At 48.3% G+C, this 19,343-nt stretch overlaps 1 protein-coding gene across 2 annotated transcripts in view; it reads left to right on the top strand.

The window, feature by feature from the left end:
• Window positions 1-4,678, top strand: part of SH3RF2 (SH3 domain containing ring finger 2) — a 152,958-nt gene extending 148,280 nt beyond the window's left edge. Inside the window, exons 9-10 of one of the 2 annotated variants that reach the window (XM_073651277.1) lie at window positions 1,012-1,355; window positions 2,131-4,678. In XM_073651277.1, coding sequence (XP_073507378.1) covers window positions 1,012-1,355; window positions 2,131-2,457 — 671 coding nt within the window. In that variant the 3' untranslated portion in view covers window positions 2,458-4,678. The remainder of the gene's footprint in view (window positions 1-1,011; window positions 1,356-2,130) is intronic. The other variant, XM_073651278.1, reaches the window with a different exon arrangement.
• Window positions 4,679-19,343: the final 14,665 nt, after the last annotated feature.

The raw sequence follows: 19,343 nt of genomic DNA on the forward strand, positions 1-19,343 counted from the left end.
GCACAACTGTTTTCCATGCAATTGACCCAAAGAATTTGGCAAAATAAAGTCTTATTCAGACATCAGTGAATTTTCTTGTACACAAAAAGTGGTACGATTTTCATCAGTATTTTGGATCTGATTTTCATCAATATTTGGTCAGTGTTTCCTTAGCGATTTCCATGTATGGAAAAAAATTGCAAAGCTTCTCCTATCCACTACAACGGACAGCACAAAGGGGTCACACTGTGAGCTGTCAGTGATATTTCATGGACCTATAGACTTGTACAGCTAATTTTGATCTGTGACTTGGATCAGTAATGGACATGTTTCTGTTTTTGCTTTGTTTTTTTGCACGGCATTTGGTTTACAAAAAAACATGGAAATGTGAACAGCCACAGACTATAAAGGGTCATATCTGTGAAAAACTTAAGTGTGAAAAATGAACATCTGAATAAGCCCCTAAGGCTCAGTTCACATGCTGCAAACCGTAACTCTTTTGTTGCTTTTTCAGAGAATTGAAGCCAAAAATGCGTCATGGTTTGCGAAGTTTGAACCCTGCCTTATACTGACAACATTATTCAATTAGGATCATTTAAATTTACATTTTAAAATGTAAAAGGACATACATTTGCTTTAGTTAAATATATCATTTTTTTATAAGGAGTGGACGGTTGTTAATGCTCCAGACACTAAAGGCTATATTTGCTATGCAGTTTAAACTGTGCAAGAAATATACAAATGATTGTACTCATAAAATTTAAACATTCACCGAAGAATTTCTCTTTTCATAAATGTGGCAAAAATCACTCCAAGTACCCAACATAAAATTTAAAAAAAAAAACTTTTTATATAAGGTAGTTTCTTTAATTTTGATATTTTGATACTACACTAGCTGTGCAAAGCTGATTTTAGTACCACAATGTGATAAAAAATTGTAAAAAAAATTCTATAAATGTTTTATAATTTATCATAAAATCTGATACACCATTGTCTGACAACATTTTGACATGAGAATTTTTGTTTTATTAGGTATGCTTCCACAGAAGACTCTACAAAGTAACACTACAACACAGGCTGTGACAACCTTCAACAGGCCACCATCAGGCATTGCTCAACCACAACAGATATTTGTCAATGCCGCTTATTCTACTGTTGGGGCCACTCCTGATATCCGGACAAGGCACAGCTCATTTTGTGAAGTTTTGCCCCTCTCCGGTAGACCAGTGGATTACAGGAGATACTCTGCTGCCAGTTCCCTTGCTTTTGAGCCCAAAGAGTTCCCAATTAAAATTGATTCACCAACAAAATCACCAGCCTCTGCTCCTCCATCTATACTGGTGAAGCCAGACACGCCTAAAGGTTGTTCTGACAAGGTGAAAGCATAATTAAGTTTAATAATTAACACATTAGACAAATATGCAATTAAAAATGTAATTTCTTTGCCAGTCTGACTTGATATGGTGGTGAAAGATCATATAAAGGGATGTCCTCTTTCTACATTTCCTTGTTAGGACATGGTAGGAAATAGAGCGGATCCATGGAATGAGACCCATTTCTGTTGTGAGGGCAGATGGTACTGCGCACAGTTTGTCTGTCTTTGGAGGTCTTATCCATAATTCCGATGGGTGCTGTGGAATGTCTTATTTCAACTGTAACTGCCCCCTTCCCCATTTGGCTTAGACTTTGCATAAACAGCCCAACTTCACCTCCCAGGTAGATAAATTAGTGAATACATATGGGTGATATCAAAATCTTCAATTAATCAAAGCACACAATATCACGCTTGCACATATGTTAAACTTGTCCACAGACCCCCTACCCAACCTCAAATAGGGTATCCTTTTCTGTTGGGCTGCTACACATCTATATGCTCTTTTTTTGCTTTATGGAATAGTGCAATCTTCTGTGTAAAATTCTAGACAGGAGCATCAAGAAAAAAAAATTGTATAGTATGGCGTACACCTTTTCTTTAACAAAGCGAGCCCAGGAGCCACATTACAGAGGCATCAATCGAAGCTTTATCTCTTAAAATCCTCCCAATGTATGCCACAGACACAGCAAAACATTGTCAGAGCACCCTCGGTTAGACTAAGTGCAAAATATCTGATGTTCTTTGAGTATATAAGTGAATTCTTTTCTTTCTTTCAGCAGGTGAAGACTGTGAGGTTCATGAATTTTAGTCCACCTACATTGAAACGTCAGAGTGCTCATTTTGATGACAAACTGGACGAATTTTCCAATCAGCCAAGCAATCCAGAGAATTCTTCTACATCAGATGCTCTGATGACTGCGCCATTAAGACTCAACCATAGCTCCGCTCACCCAGCGGAAGGTCGCAAGATACAGAAGCTCAAGAACACTTGCAATGACCTAACTCCACAATCAACCTTGTCCTTTCCCAACAAAAAAGCCATAAGTGATAACTCAAATAGGTGGAGTGCAATCTGTCAAACTCAAGATATCCTGTCAACTTAGCGCCTCTGCTTTGATTTCACTTGTGCTCAGCTGTTTTCCTTCCTTGGCACATTAAATTAGATTTTGTGTCCGAGAGTTTCTCTCTAATTTTCTCATCAATCCATTTTGTCATATGGAACAGAGTTACCATGACAAACAAAGGATCACTGGCACCTTCAATTATGAATGTTTCTTTTACCCCTCATTCCTATTATCAAGACTGGTTTGTGTCAGACATTCTGTCATGGTCTCCGCCATATGAAGATATATAGTGGATATTTTTGACACATTGACTGGGTTATTTTTCTCTTTAGGAAATAAGGTCGCTTACTCAACAAGGTGAAAGACAGAAACTACAGTAGTTTGATGTTGACATGAATCAGGACATTTAAAGCTTTTGGGTTTTTGCACTTTTTTTGTATATATTATATTCTTATTTTCCATTAAACCTTAAAACTAATTAATATCTGAAAAGATAATGTTGACTTGGCTTGTGAGGTCTCAAATTCTACTTAACAAGTATTACTGTGCATCACTGTGCAATACTGTGTCTCCATACTTCAAAATTACAATATGAACTTTGATGTATGAAAAAAGTTAATAATTTTATTCACTTTGATAAATATGGAAAAGCTTAAAGTTATAGACTACCTTCCCTGCAAGCCTGTTGCCTTGGACTCTCTATTCACTATGTTAATATGGTCAAAAATGTGGACCTATCTGACCAAATCAGCAGACAGTGACAATCATATGTAAACAGCATTTGGATGTAATCCTTATTATGGGGAATAGAAATGATTTATTCTGTTAAAATAGTATTCATTTTTTATGTTTCGATCCAAATAAATTATCCAGATATTTTGAGGACCAGTATAAGGTGCATTTACAATGTATGATCTAAGCCAGGGGTGGGCAATTAATTTTCTCGAGGGGTTACATGATAGACCGTGACTGTTGTGGAGGGCTGAACCAATAGGCTGAAATTAATTTTGCTCAATATTAATATTAACCTATTAATTATAATTGTTTATACTAATATTAATTGTATCACTCAAAATTGAGCAGAATTAAGTATGCTGATATCCTCCTATATACCGTAAAAGCCCACACACTGCTCCGTATAACAGCTCCAACATAGCCTCTTATATACAGTATGAGCCCACACACAGCCTCCTAAATACAGTATGAGCCCCCACATAGCCTCCTATATGTAGCGTGAGCTCCCACATAGCCTACTATATACAGCGAGAGCCCCAACATAGACTCCCTATATACATGAGACCCCACATAGCCTCATTATATACAGGGTGAGCCCCCACATAACCTCCCTATATACAGTGCGAGCCACACATAGCCTCCATATATACAGTGTGAGCCCCACATAGCCTCCATAGGTTGCAGAATGCAGAAAGAGGTGACAGCGGACGGCGGATGGACAGCTGGGGAGGGCATGGTGTGGCCCATGGACCACTGTTTTAGCCCTTTGGGTGTCTCAATCTGCGGGCCGGACTGGAACAACCATAGGGCTGGATGTGGCCTGTGGCTGCAGGTTGCCCAGTTCTGATCTAAGTTATTAAACAACTGCCGCTATATGCAAGATAATCAGAGCTCATTTAATGATGTGATTAGAAAGACTGACCTGAATTCTATTTGCACAGAACAATCGGAAAGGCTATTATCATTTATACAGAGCAGGACAATGTGCTTCCAATGATGATGATTCTCATTCTGCATAATTTTCCAATAACCTATTTGCTTGTTCATTGGGTAATTGCCATCAGCTGTATTTGATAAGTCAGACCCTTACCGTTCAGTGAGCGATTGTATACCAAAAAGACCTTTTCTTGGCTGGGAAACCCATTTTAAGGGCCATAGAGGCTGTTGGCACTGTTGTGGCTTCCTATTTTACATTGGAACACTTGCTGTTTATTTGAATGTGTTATTCTTGACTGAATATAATATGTGCTCTTGTAAAAAAATGAAAATAGCTTTGCCCCACAATGTGGTATGTTGAACACTTCTGATTAATTCTTATAGTGTTGCCAATTTTGCAAACATTAAATATTTTGTTAGAATTAGTACACAATTTAAAATCTTCCTTTTGTGCTATTTATGACTTTTCTCAAGACAATACACTACATGCATTTATAGAATGAATGTATAGCGAATATGTTATCTGTATATAACTGTACATCTTAGTATTGACTTTTAAGCAAATAAATCTTAGAATTTTGAATATCAACTATATGAATTAAATATTTTAATTACTAAAACTTTACATTATTACAATAACTAATGGCATCCTACTCGTCTGGGTTCCATGTGCTTTTGGCTCCACTAAGAAGATCTTATTGCAGCCACCTTTTAGGATCTGCATTAAAGCACATATTCCTGGACCCTTTGTGGTTCAAGTGAACCAAACTTAGACTAGCAGGGGATTGCAAGCAGTCAAAGTCTTGTATTTGTAATATGGCAGTCACTTCAGGTTGTGTATCACAATTACGGTAGTTTAGGAATTAAGCTAAATGCTTTGATCACTTGTTATACTGTCCCTAAGGCTACGGCCCCACAATCAGTATTTCGTCAGTATATTTCCTCAGTATTTTTCCTCCGTATGTGTAAGCCAAAACCAGGTGAGGAACAATCAGAGGAAAAGTATAATAGAAACACATGCACCAATTCTGCATTTTTGACCCACTCCTGGTTTTGGCTTACAAATACTGAGGTCAAATACTGACCAAATATTGATAATGGGGCCATAGCCTAAAAGTGTTAAAGGGAATGTGTAATCAGAAAATGACATTTTTTAAATCAAATTTAAATTTAAAAATATGGTGTGAGTATTGTTTTTTTAAGTTTCCAGATTTTTTTCTATATTTAATAAATAAAAATATCCTAAAAAATTTCAATTTTAAATTTGGCTATGAAGCCTAATATTACTCTGGTATTTCCTTTTCTGTTGAGGTCACTTGTAGCTCTCATCACATTATCATCACAGGCAGCATTACAACAAAGGTGTCACCTACATATAGATATTACAATATCTACAATGAAGGACACAGCTCATCTCCTCTACCTTTCCAGAGTTCACAGTGTATGCCTAGAAATGCTTGCAGGTTTAGTTATGTGTAAAATAACAAAATTGTGATTTTCATTTTGCCCAAACCTTTTACTTGCCACTGGTGACAAAAAAAAAAACACACAACGTGGTAAAAAACTATATTTTTTATTATGCCGCTAATCAAAAAGTGGAATAAAAGCGATCAAAAAGTCGAATGTAAATAAAAATGGTATCTCTGAAAACGTCATCTTGTCCCACAAAAAACAAGCTGCCATACAGCTCCATCATATATAGCGATATAGCTAGCTTTAGCGATGCAAAAACAATTATTTTTTAATAAAATTGTTTTATTGTGCAAGGGTATGTGCCCACAATTCAGATTTTAAGCAGAAATTTCCTCAGCGTTTTTTCCTCTCCCTGGCAGAAAAAGCGCATGCAGATTTACATGCGTTTTTTTCTGCCAGGGAGAAGCGTTTTTACGTGCGTTTATGAATGCGTTTTTTCAAGCGCTTTTCCAAGCGATTTTGAGCATCATTTGGAAAAGGGCTTGACAAGTTGGTCACACAATATAAATCCATGCAACTAGCATGAATTTATATTGTGTGACCGAGATTTCTGCTTAAAATACTGCACCTATAGTAAAAAAAAAAAAAAAAGAATTATAAAGTAAAAAAAATATATATATATTCATACACACCTCTCCGGCGGCCCCCTGGTCTCCTCCAGTTTGAGTCCTCTTTCCTCGGCGACCCGCAGTGTTCTGCCAGGACCTGCGGTGACATTTAGTCGGCTGATGGTCACACGATAAATGTGATCCAAAATATTATGTAAAATGTTCCCAATAAAAGCTTCAACTCAATCCACAAAAAGAGCAAATCTCCACTCAGGTCCATCATCTGTCAATGGAAATATCGTGCGGTTCAATGTTACTGGTGGCACAAATGCTCTGGAAAAGCACTATGGTTCCTCGCCCCCCAAAAGAACACCAGCAAATTCTGTGTTCCCAAATCCAAATGCCCCTCCCCAGTATGCCTAAACCACATTTAGCATCCACATGATTTGCATCTCTGTAGTGATGAGAGCCCGCTTAATTTACAGGATCCATGTCTCCAGAAGCACAAACTTGGCACAATTTATGGGCACTACAACATACTGGGCACTACAAAGGCAGATTGCAATTTTCACTCAGCAACAATCACTGCTGCTTGTTTCTGGGAAACACCCATGGAGTTAAAATTGTCACTACACCTGTAGATAAATTCCCAGAGGGGTGTAATTTCCAAAATAGGGTCACTTGAGGGGGAATTCTGCTCTTCTGGCGCTTAGGTGCTCTGTATATGGAGTCTGCAAACTATTCTACTATTATAATTTGTTCTCCAAGAGAGTCAAATAGCCCTCCTTTCATTCCAAGTTTTGCCGTGTGGCTAAACCTTACTGTAAAACCACATATGGGGTATTTGCCCGTTCAGCAGAAATTGTGTGACAAACTTTGGTGCCATTTTTACCCTCTTCTCCCGTGTAAAAATGTAAAGCCTGGGGCTAAAACTAAATTTTCGTGGCAAAAATGTTATTTTTTCTTCACCGCCCAATGGTATAACATTCTGTGACACACCTGTGGTGTCAATATGATCACTGCACTCCTAGTTGAATTCATTGAGAGGTGTAGTTTGTAAAATGAGGTCACTTATGAGGGTTTCTGCTATTGTGGCACCTCAAGGGCTCTGCCAATTTGACATGGCACCCTCCATTCATTCCAGAAAAATCTGCACTAAAATATGGTGCTCCTTCAGTTCTGTGCTTTTCACTGTCCCTCAAAAGTAGTTTTTGACAACATATGGGGTTTTGGCGCAAACAGGAGAAAATGAACGGTGCAATTTGTTACGCAATTTCTCCTATTACCCATTTTGAAAATTGAAAACTTGGAACCAAAGCAACATTTAAGTAGAAAAAAATGGTAATTTTTCATTGACTCAGCAGACTGTTATATAATTCAAGAGGGGTAGTTTTCAAAATGGGGTCACATGTGGGGGTTTCTGCTGTTTTGGCATGTCAGGGGCTCTTCAAATGTGACATGGCATCCACAATCTATCCCAGCCAAAATTGCGCTCCAGAATTCAATTGGCACTCCTTCCCTTCTGAGCCCTGCCGTGTGCCCAAACAGTAGTTTTCCACCACATGTGAGGTACTTAGGACAAAATTGAACAACGAATTGTATGGTCCATTTACTCCTGTTCCCCTTGTGAAAATGAAAAATTTGGGCTGAAGCAACATTAACGGTATTTTTTTATTTTCACGGCTCAGCGTTATAAAAGTTCTGTTTAGCACCTCTTTGTTCAAGGTGCTCATCACACCTTTAGTTAAATTCCTTGAGGGGTGCAGTTTTTAAAATGGGGCCACTTTTGGGGGTTTCCACTGTTTAAGCACATCAGAGGCTCTGCAAACAGGACATCGTGTCCACTATCTATTCCAGCCAACTTTGCGTTTCTAAAGTCAAACGGTGCAGATTGAGATCTCGGCTCGTCACTGAGCTGAGATCTAAATCTTTGCATTTGCCGCAACACCGGCGGCAATTTTCCTGAAGCCCACCGCCTAGAGATCAATGTGCTCAGCGAGGACTCCTCTCCTGCCTCGCACTGCCGACATTTTCCTGAAGCTCACTGCCGGGAGATCAATGGCTCCTGCCTTGCGCCGCCAGGACACCCCTTCCTCCCAGCCCAGGGACTGCAGCATCGCCCCAATCCTGCTGCTGCCAACTTTCTGCAATGGCAACCCTGCCTCCTGTGAACCCGCTCCACCACCGCTCTGCCCCCGGTAAGCTACATTCAGCTTCTAATACGGGATTCCTCCCTTATATCACCATAGACTGTCAAGCATGTGACGCGCCCCTGGGCCTGTGTCGCGCTGCGCTGCGCATGCGGGAGCTTACCCGGAGCCGGATCTGTGGAGGGTTGTAGTCTCGTGGCGGTGACCCGGTCCGTGCCCAGGGAGTCAAACTAGACGGCAGTCCATTAGTAGTAAATGGTTGATGACTACGCCACCCGTTGAGTGCAGCCAGGGGGCTGCTGCTGCAGGGCAGACCGCTGAGGCCGATGGTGGGATTGTGCAGCGTGATAGTATAACCCCCAACGGGAGGGGTATGGCCTCAGGGCAGCCGACGTGGATGATGGGGGTAGCAGGAACCACTCAGAGACGGTACGGTGTAGTTCAGGGTCTTTACTGGTAACAACAAAAGACCCTCCCGGAGTACTTGCTAGCGGATGGGGCCTGGTCAGTCCTTGAGCAGATGGGATCTCCCCTGGCCAGGCGTAGTTGTAGGCCTCCCAAACTGACTGTACTCTTCTGGCTACCTTGCTAGGAGCTGATGTAAGTAGCCCACGTCCCTGAGTGTACCGTGTGGTGCTCACCCGTATGGCCGGTGACTCGGGGCCTTCTGATGGCTTCCGCTCCACGATGGCGGTGCTGGTCCCACGCGTGTGACCGTGCCTTCGGGCTTCTGGGCCAGAGGACCTGAAATCCCCTGCCTGACGGATTCTGCTGCTGGGCAGGAATTAGTCCCCACAGCCTCAGACTCCGGGTCCGGTAAAAAGTCTTCTTAGTCAGGGCGAACTCTGCAGCTGCCAGCCCCTGACTCCTTGTAACTGCTGTTTCTTCCTATGCTGTCTCTACTTCTTCTCTTCTTCTACTCACTCACCCTGCCTCAGCCCCAGGTTTATATAGGGGAAGTTCTTCCCCTCCCAAGACTGGGCAGGAGGTGTGGCATGCACAGGATCCCTGACTAAAGGACCTCCCACCTGCTCTCAGACATAACATTACGTTACTGTGGCAACCAGACCCCTGGGGTGTCACATTCCCCCCTAGTAAAATTTAGTACTCCGGGACTAAACACATTTAGAAAACATAACAAGGCAAAACATTAATAATACAATAAGAAAACACATAAAGATGGTTACGGCGTGTCCGCAACCGGGTGCAGTCTCTGAAGAAAGCAAGGTGTCCATTTCACCAACACAGGGAGACGTAACCAGGTAGGGGTCTGTTCTACCCCGAGTCCTTGACAGTCTTTAGTCCATCCTGGGTTACGCTCCAACTATATACAAGGATTCCCGGTAAATCCACCAAGGATTCCTAAAACAACTAGAAATACAAAATTACACACAAGCAACTATAGACAGGTGAACATTATAAAATAGCTTAAACATTTAGATCCTCCAACGTGCGGGTAACTGGCCTCTAGTGGCCCTAGTGGACCTACGGAGCTGACTGTCTGGCCCTGAACTACAGGGTGTAGGAGCTGTCAAGGGTAAACTGGGCAGCTGTCTACCGGCTCTTTGTCTCACTAGGGGTACGGCAGGCTCACTATAAGCAGAGGGTTGATTCTCCTGTTCTACTTGTGTGGAGTCTTCTGCCTCCTGGACCGGCTGTTCTTCCAGCTCTACCCGTTGCTCCGTAGGTTCTTGGGATGATGGTTGGAGGAAGGTGAGTACGGGTACCACAACTGCACCATTGACTTGAGTCCAAGACCGAGGGAAGTCCCCGAGCACGGTACTAACCATATCTTCCCTTTCTCCCACGGGTCGATGGTCTTCTTGTTCCTCTTCAGGGTTCCTCAGTTGTTCGGGACACTTCTTCAGGTGGTCCCGGGATACAATGGCTGTGGTTTCCCCTCCGTCTTTACTGATGGTACAGACCTTCGGGTTCTCGTGGCTTGAGGGCAGTACGGTGTACGGGTCCTTCTCCCACTGGTCATCCAACTTGTGGAGCCGTCTTTTCCTCTTCAAGACCTGCTCTCCGGGTACCAGGGGAACAGCGGGAGCATACTGGTTGTAAGTCTTCTCTTGTCTTTCCCTAGCCTGACAGAGACTTCGCTCCACGCTCTCCTGTACTCTCCGGTACTGCTGCTGCCTCTCTGTGTCCCAGTCTGTTTCTGGTGAAGTGTCCTCAGGTGTCAGGACTCCCATTTCCAGGTCAACAGGTAACTTACCAGGTCTCGCCCTCATTAGGTAAGCCGGGGTACAGTTGGTGGAACCTACCGGGATGTGGTTGTATAGGTCCACCAGATCGGGCAACTTCTCAGGCCACAGACTGCGTTCTTCCAGGGGCAATGTTTTTAGAAGATCCATTACCACCTGGTTCATTTTTTCACAAAGTCCATTAGTTTGCGGATGGTAGGGTGTCGTCCTTATCTTCCGGCAGCCATACAGATTGCAGAATTCCTGGAAGACCTCCGCTTCAAAGGCAGGTCCCTGGTCCGTCAGCACTTGGTCCGGGTACCCGTGTGGACGGCAGAAGTGCTGCTGGAAGGCCCTAGCTGCTGTTTGAGCCGTTAAGTCCTTGACGGGGACGACAACCAAGAACCGGGAGTAATGATCCACGATGGTTAACGCGTAGACGTAGCCACTTCTGCTTGGGGTCAGTTTTACATGATCCAAGGCTACCAGTTCCAACGGTTGCCGGGTGACGATGGACTGCAGGGGAGTCTTCTGGCTGGCCCGGTCCTTCCTTCTCAGATTGCACGGGCCACAGTCTCTGCACCACTTCTCGATGGTTCCCCTCATGCCTACCCAGTGGAACCGCTCGCGCAGCAGGAACTCCAGCTTTTTCCACCCGAAGTGTCCAGCTCCGTCGTGGTATGCCTCCATCACCATGGCTGCGTCTCTTCGGGGCACCACTACTTGCCAGAGTAGTTCATGCGTCCGGGAGTTGACCATTCTGCGGCACAACTTCCCCTTGTAAAGGAATAGTCGACTCTTCTCCGCCCATAGTTGTTTGGCTTCCTCCGGAGCGTCTGGTTCAAGGCGAGCCTCCGGCCGAGTCAGCATCTCCTTCACCAGTCGGACGGCAGGGTCGCTGTCTTGCGTTTCCGCCCAGTTGTAGTGGGGTAAGGGGTTCAACGTAGCAGCCTGCTTACCCCTTACCCGGTGGGAATACTGGATAGTCCCATGACGGTGGAACGCAGGGAGTTCAACTTCTTCCAGTCCCTCCGGATCTTCTCCTTCGTCCGGCAGGTTGGGCATCCTGGACAGGGCGTCCGCGTTAGTATTGGAGCGTCCTGCCCGGTATTTGATTGTGAACTCGTAGTTGGACAGACGGGCCATCCACCTCTGCTCCAGGGCACCGAGTCTTGCCGTGTCCAGGTGTGTCAACGGGTTGTTATCCGTGTATACGGTGAACCGGGAAGAAGCGAGGTAATGCCTAAAGCGCTCGGTGACTGCCCATACCACGGCCAGGAACTCTAGCTTAAATGAGCTGTAATTTTCGGGGTTCCTTTCGGTGGGTCGCAGTTTTCGGCTGGCATAGGAGATTACTCGTTCTCTCCCCTGCTGAATCTGGGACAGTACGGCTCCTAGCCCGATGTTACTGGCGTCGGTGTAGAGGATGAAGGGCTGGCTATAGTCCGGGTACGCCAAGATTTCATCCCCCGTGAGGGCCATCTTCAGCTGGCGGAAGGACTCTTCTTCTAGCTTTTCCCATTTGAAGGGCGGCTTCTGGTTCTTGGCCTTCCGGGACTGGCCTATCAGGAGGTCCTGCATAGGTGCTGCCTTTTTGGTGAAACCGGGAATAAACCTTCGGTAGTAGCCTACCAACCCTAGGAACTGCCGCACTTCTTTTACGCTGGAGGGGCTTGGCCATCCCTTAATTGCGGTGATCTTATCGGGGTCGGGAGCCACTCCGTCAGCGCTCACCACGTGTCCCAGGTATTGCACCTTTGGTTTCAGGAGGTGACACTTGGAGGGTTTCACCTTTAGGCCGTAACTCGCCAGAGCTTCGAACACCTCCGCCAGGTGTTTCAGGTGGTCCTCATAAGTTTTGGAGTATACGATGACATCGTCCAGGTACAACAGGACCGTCTCGAAGTTTCTGTGGCCCAGACAGCACTCCATTAATCGTTGGAAGGTTCCTGGGGCGTTGCAGAGTCCGAACGGCATGCAGGTGAACTCGCTAAGTCCCATCGGGGTGGTGAATGCGGTCTTCTCCCGGTCCGCCTCTGCTACAGGAACCTGCCAGTACCCGCTAGTGAGATCCAAGGTAGAGAAGAAGTTAGCAGATCTTAAAGCAGCCAATGACTCCTCTATCCTTGGTAAGGGGTACGCATCCTTGTGTGTGATACGGTTGATTTTCCGGTAATCTACACACATCCTCATGGTGTTGTCTTTCTTTTTGACTAAAACTAGTGGGGCTGCCCAGGGGCTACAGCTATCCCGGATTACCCCAGCCTCCTTCATGTCTCTAAGCATCCCCTTGGCGTGTTGGTAATGTGCAGGGGGTACGGGTCGATACCTCTCTTTTATGGGAGGATGATCTCCCGTGGGGATGCGGTGTTCTACCCCCTTGACTCGCCCGAAGTCTAACGGGTGTTTACTAAACACTCTCTCATACTCTTGAACCACCCGATAGACTCCTTGTTTCTGATGTGAGGGAGTGGAGTCAGTACCCAGATGTAGTTGCTGACACCAGTCCTCCATGTCTTTCTTAGAGCCGTTACCTTCCTCCGGGTGAGATGGAGGCAAGGGTCCCACAGATTGTATAGAATTTTGATTAGTGGTATATAATTTGGCTAGCGTGGCATACCGGGGCAGGTACACTTCCCTCTCCCCGATATTTATTATGCGAACGGGCACCCTCCCATGGCGTACATTGACCACCCCCCGTGCTGTCAAAATGGTGGGCCTACTGTCTGAGTAAACTGGTTCTACCATTGCCTGGTAATCTCTACCTCTCAGACCAATAGCTGCCCGGCACCAAATCATCATTTCACTTTTTGGGGGCATGGCAATAAGAAAAGGGTCACACATTCTTACGCTACCAATCTCACCACCGGAGAGTTCCACTTGTTGCCGTTGCATCAGTGCCCGGATCTCTTTCTGGAGCACCCGCTGCTCGCCGGAGCTGGCGTTCTTGGCAACCTGCTGTAAAAGGAAAATCACCTCTGCAAGACAATTTTCAATTACGTTAGTTCCTAGAGTTATTTTTGGGTGACTCTCATGTTTATCAATATCTACAATGATCAGTCCCTGTGCGGCCAGTTCGACTCTACCGATTTTGAGGGTCACCTCTTTAAATCCGATCTGTGGCACGGGCTGGCCATTGCTGGCGATGATACTCAAGTCGTCGTCAGGGTAGCGGGTAATATCCGAGTCATTCCAGTACTGCTTGAAGAGCACGTACGGGATGGTGGTGACCTGTGACCCGGTATCCAGTAGGGCACTCATGGGAATGCCATCCAGTACCACAGGCAAGACTGGACGTCCTCCCACATATCTGTCGCGCCAGTTCGATGGGCCTGGTGATCTTTTTCCTGGGGGTTGGCCCTCTACCCCAGGTTGTGCCCGTTTAAAGAACAGTACCTTTCCATATGTCCGGGTTGATTGCAGCGGCGGCAGATGGGTCGTCCGTCCTCGCTGTATCGGTCACTGGGTCTTCCTCTGGCCGGTGGGGTCCTCCTTGGTCGACGCCACGGGATGTCCTCCGGTCCGGATGCCAGCTGGATCTTCCCTGGGGTGGAAACCTGTAAAGACTGCACAGTTCGGGTTAGCGCAGCAACGCTCTTAACTAGCTCTTGGACCTGATGGTGTAGGTCTGGAGCCGGGTCATTGTCCAAAGCCTGCGCATGAGCTCCCACAGGCCCTGTCGACAAGGGCGCCGCCTCCTGGTGGTAAGTGATAGCTGGGCGCCTGTGGGTCACAACGCCACCCGGTGCTGGTTCTCGGAGCACCCGGATAGCTCTATCCTTGAACTGTGCAAAGTCCAGATGGGGATCCTGTAAGGCCATTGCCCGCAACTGGGTTCGGTGGGCATTGCAATATAAACCCTCTATAAATTGTTCAGTCAACAGCCTGTCCTCGTTTCCCACCCCATCAGGGTCGGTCTGCTTTATGGCCCTCAGGGCCTCTTGTAGGTTTAGTGCATAGTCCCTTATACTCTCATGCGCTCGCTGCTTGCACCCGTAGAATCTAAGCTTGATCTCGGCTGAGGTGCGGGTATCGAAGGTGTCCCTCAGCCGGGTTAGTATCTCTGCAACAGTCCTCCTCCCAGGTGGCCAAGATTTTACTTCTCTTTTGGCTGCCCCGGTTAGTTGGGCCACCAGGATGCTCACTTTTTGCTCTTCTGTGAGGGGGTACACCTGGAAGAGGCTATCCAGCTTTTCTCTAAAGTCATGCAGGGTATGTGACTCCCCTGAGTACTGGGGTAGCCAAGCTGCTCCCGGGATATAGGGCATGGTGAAGGGCATAACTGCAGCAGCGGTAGCGCTGGCGGGGGTTGAGGCAGTGAAGCTCTCCTCCGTATCCGACATCTTCCTCCCCCCTAGTGGACCGTGGCCTACCTTGCGATGATCCTCTTCCGTAGGCCGCGGCTCCGCAGTGGATCGTCAGGGTTGAGGACCTTCCGTCGCGCTCCTGTGACGTCGGCGTCTGCTGGGCTCCTTCCAGGACCTTACGCAACGTCCGGACGTGAGGCGGGGCTTCAGTTCTCGCGCGCTTTCGGAGTCCACGCCCCTCTTCTTCCCGCGCGGCGTCCTCAAGATGGCGTCCAATGGCGGGAAAACTCCACGGATGGCGGGAAGAAGGTCGAAGATGGCGCCGGATGGCGGGAAAACTTCGCGGATGGCGGGAAGAAGGTAGAAGATGGCGCCGGATGGCGGGAAACCTCCACGGATAGCGGGAATCTTCACCACTGGTAAGTTTGAACAGTCTTTGCTTTTCAGGCACGCAGTACCCGGTGGTTGCGGGCACGAAATCCTGCCGACTACGCCAAAGTTGACGCGCCCCTGGGCCTGTGTCGCGCTGCGCTGCGCATGCGGGAGCTTACCCGGAGCCGGATCTGTGGAGGGTTGTAGTCTCGTGGCGGTGACCCGGTCCGTGCCCAGGGAGTCAAACTAGACGGCAGTCCATTAGTAGTAAATGGTTGATGACTACGCCACCCGTTGAGTGCAGCCAGGGGGCTGCTGCTGCAGGGCAGACCGCTGAGGCCGATGGTGGGATTGTGCAGCGTGATAGTATAACCCCCAAAGGGAGGGGTATGGCCTCAGGGCAGCCGACGTGGATGATGGGGGTAGCAGGAACCACTCAGAGACGGTACGGTGTAGTTCAGGGTCTTTACTGGTAACAACAAAAGACCCTCCCGGAGTACTTGCTAGCGGATGGGGCCTGGTCAGTCCTTGAGCAGATGGGATCTCCCCTGGCCAGGCGTAGTTGTAGGCCTCCCAAACTGACTGTACTCTTCTGGCTACCTTGCTAGGAGCTGATGTAAGTAGCCCACGTCCCTGAGTGTACCGTGTGGTGCTCACCCGTATGGCCGGTGACTCGGGGCCTTCTAATGGCTTCCGCTCCACGATGGCGGTGCTGGTCCCACGCGTGTGACCGTGCCTTCGGGCTTCTGGGCCAGAGGACCTGAAATCCCCTGCCTGACGGATTCTGCTGCTGGGCAGGAATTAGTCCCCACAGCCTCGGACTCCGGGTCCGGTAAAAAGTCTTCTTAGTCAGGGCGAACTCTGCAGCTGCCAGCCCCTGACTCCTTGTAACTGCTGTTTCTTCCTATGCTGTCTCTACTTCTTCTCTTCTTCTACTCACTCACCCTGCCTCAGCCCCAGGTTTATATAGGGGAAGTTCTTCCCCTCCCAAGACTGGGCAGGAGGTGTGGCATGCACAGGATCCCTGACTAAAGGACCTCCCACCTGCTCTCAGACATAACATTACGTTACTGTGGCAACCAGACCCCTGGGGTGTCACACATGTATTGGGTCACTACTTGTGATGAAAGCCGGCCGGTGGGTGCAGCTCTCTGGCGCCCCCTTACCTCTCAGGTCAGTCAAGGTACTGCACCTAGAGAAAGTAGTGCCAGGTAGCTGCAACCAGCGCAGGGAACACGGTAGTGTGTTATCCCTTCAACGTCACTACACAGCACAACTCGCTAGCGCCCTCTTAGCCTCAGGTCAGTCAAGGAACTGCACCTAGGATAAGCGGTCGCCAGAGAGACTGTCCTGTAACCTACTGGGTATCGGGGCCCTCTGTAGTGAGGGCGGTATATATATCTTCCTTGGCCGCGCCAGGAATATATATATCTGAACCTCCGACCGTCACTACCAGCCTTCCCCAATCCCCAGTTGGTATGCTGCCACCAGTCCCTATTTTAGATATACGCCCAGTCCGTGAATGGGCCTATATCGGGTCAGGAACCAACCCTGGGTAGCGTTTTTGGCTTGAGCCGAGCTCACACGGACGTGCGTTCATTATGCAGAATAAAAGGCAGGCCCACAATTACTTGAGGTAATTGATTATAATAATACACTAGATACACGATATACAACTAAATATACACAGGTATAAGGTCAGGCTAAACTATACAACAATGGAATACAACACACAGAATCACCACAGCATATCAGTTACCGGTTTCTTGATTTTCTTGTGACGCAGGGAGAGGATTCTGCGGTCGCAGGCACGGTTCTTTGTTACAGGCTGAGGCCTACCACCGCATGGTCAAACTGCTCCTCCCCTTGGTGGCCTCAGCTGGTGCTCAGATGTTCAGCACACCACTCTTGGGTCAAAAACTGACTTGTCTCTTGTCTGTCCTGCTATCTTACCTGCCCCGTCCCGCCCACTGCTGGTGAGGTCAGCTGGCTCAGTCTCCACCCTCAGGTCTAACTTCGATCAGAAGCCCAAATTCTATGGAACCCAATAACTTCTTCTGGGATGGTCTCATGATACCCCCAGGGGTTCCCATGGATTCGGGCCGCCGTAACCGACCTTTTGATATCAATTATGATACCATACGGTCCTCAGGAATGGCTCCGCGCTATATCTTGGCTTCCAGAGCACGTACAAACGTCTACCGCGGAGGCTTGTGTGCGCAATGGCTCCGGGACGCCGTGATATTTTTTTATTGGCCCATCCCACGCAACATGCGTGTACTATTCATGTTTCTATATCTTATGCCTCCATGCTTGTGACAGACAAAGAAACTAGTCCTATGGGACAAATGGTCAGGTACAGATAGACGAAGCACCCCCCCCTGCTGGCTGTGTTTCCTCTCGAAGTCTTTGAAGCTCCTAGCATTCAAGTGTTAAGTAGGCTTCTTATCTTACAGGAGCCTGGATGGGGGGAAACTATCTAGTTGACGTTTTAACAGAAGGTCCCAAGGGTGGGGGCTGCTGAAGTGTGGCCATCCCTGGATATGATTTATCATTACCAAGATGGCGGCTACAGGTTCATCACACCTCCCCCTATACGAGGGCGCGAGGGGGTAGCACATTCCTGTGTTCCCCCGTGCGTCCTTCTGCACCCTCCCCTTGCCGGGATAACCCGTCAGCGTTACCGTGGTCACGGCCTCTTCTGTGGCGAATGGAGAAGTGGTACTGCTGGAGAGCGAGGCTCCAGCGTAGCAACCTGCCATTCGACCCAGAGACCGTGTGTAACCAGCTGAGGGGGTTGTGGTCCGTCTCCACGGTGAAATGGCTCCCGTACAAGTAGGGCTGCAGACGCTGCAGGGCCCATACAATTGCCAGGCATTCTTTTTCCACCGTGGAGTAAGCCACCTCCCGGGGCAGTAGCTTCCTGCTCAGGTACAAGACAGGATGTTCCTGGCCTGTCGTGTTGACCTGACTTAGCACAGCACCGAGGCCAAAGTCACTGGCGTCGGTCTGTACCACAAACGGCCGGTCGAAGTCGGCAGCTTGCAGTACAGGGGAGCTACTTAGGGCGGCCTTGAGTGCCCCGAAAGCTGTCTCGCAGGCGACTGTCCAGTCGACTGCGACGGGCAGCTTCTTCTTGGTGAGGTCCGTCAGGGGCTTGGCCAGGGTGCTATAGTGTGGGACGAACCTCCTATAGTACCCGGCGGTCCCCAAGAAGGACATCACCTGCTTTTTGGTCCTAGGAGTGGGCCAGGATGCGATGGCATCCACTTTCCCCGGTTCTGGCTTCAGAACCCCCCCGCCTACCCTGTGACCCAGGTAGAGGACCTCACTCATGCCCAGCTGGCACTTTTCCGGCTTGATGGTCAAGCCTGCCCGGTGGATCCGACCGAGCACCTGCCGCAGGTGCTCTAGGTGATCCTCCCAAGTGGGACTGAAGACTGCAATATCGTCCAAGTACGCAGCCGCGTACCCTTCAAGTCCCTCAAGCAGCGTATTGACCATCCGCTGAAAAGTGGCAGGGGCATTCTTCATGCCGAATGGCATCACTGTGGACTCGTACAGTCCAAAAGGGGTGATAAAGGCAGAGCGTTCCCTTGCCGCGGGGGTCAGAGGAATCTGCCAGTACCCCCGGCTCAGATCCATGATGGTCAGGTACTTAGCCCCGGCCATCCGATCGAGCAGGTCATCGATGCGTGGTATGGGGAACGCATCGGTGGCCGTTACAGCGTTGAGCCCCCGGTAGTCCACGCAGAACCGTGTAGTTCGGTCCTTCTTTGGTACGAGGACTACAGGCGAGGCCCACGCGCTGCTGGATGCCTGGATCACCCCCAGCTTCAGCATCTCGTCTATCTCTTGGCGCATGTTTCCCTGCACCTCGAAAGAGACCCGATATGCTGAACGCCGGATCGGCGGGTGATCGCCAGTGTCCACGTCGTGGACAGCCATCTCAGTCCTTCCGGGCAGGCTGCTGAACAGCCCCCGGAAGGGGTGCAGGGTGGTCCCCAGCTGGGACCGTTGGTCCTCCGTGAGCTGGTGGCCAACCCCCACATCCTCGATGGACCCACCCGCCTTGGCTTGGGTGAGCAGATCCAGGAGGGTTTCTACCTCTCCTTCCTCGGGAAGGTTGCACACTGGGTGGGCAGTCGCTTCCCGCTCATGATGAGCCTTCATCATGTTCACGTGGAAGGCCTTCCTCCTTCCACGGGCGTGATCCAG

The sequence above is a fragment of the Phyllobates terribilis genome, unplaced genomic scaffold, assembly GCF_046119375.1.
Source record: "Phyllobates terribilis strain yellow unplaced genomic scaffold, ASM4611937v1 Scaffold_11__3_contigs__length_659146591, whole genome shotgun sequence".
NCBI lineage: Eukaryota > Metazoa > Chordata > Amphibia > Anura > Dendrobatidae > Phyllobates > Phyllobates terribilis.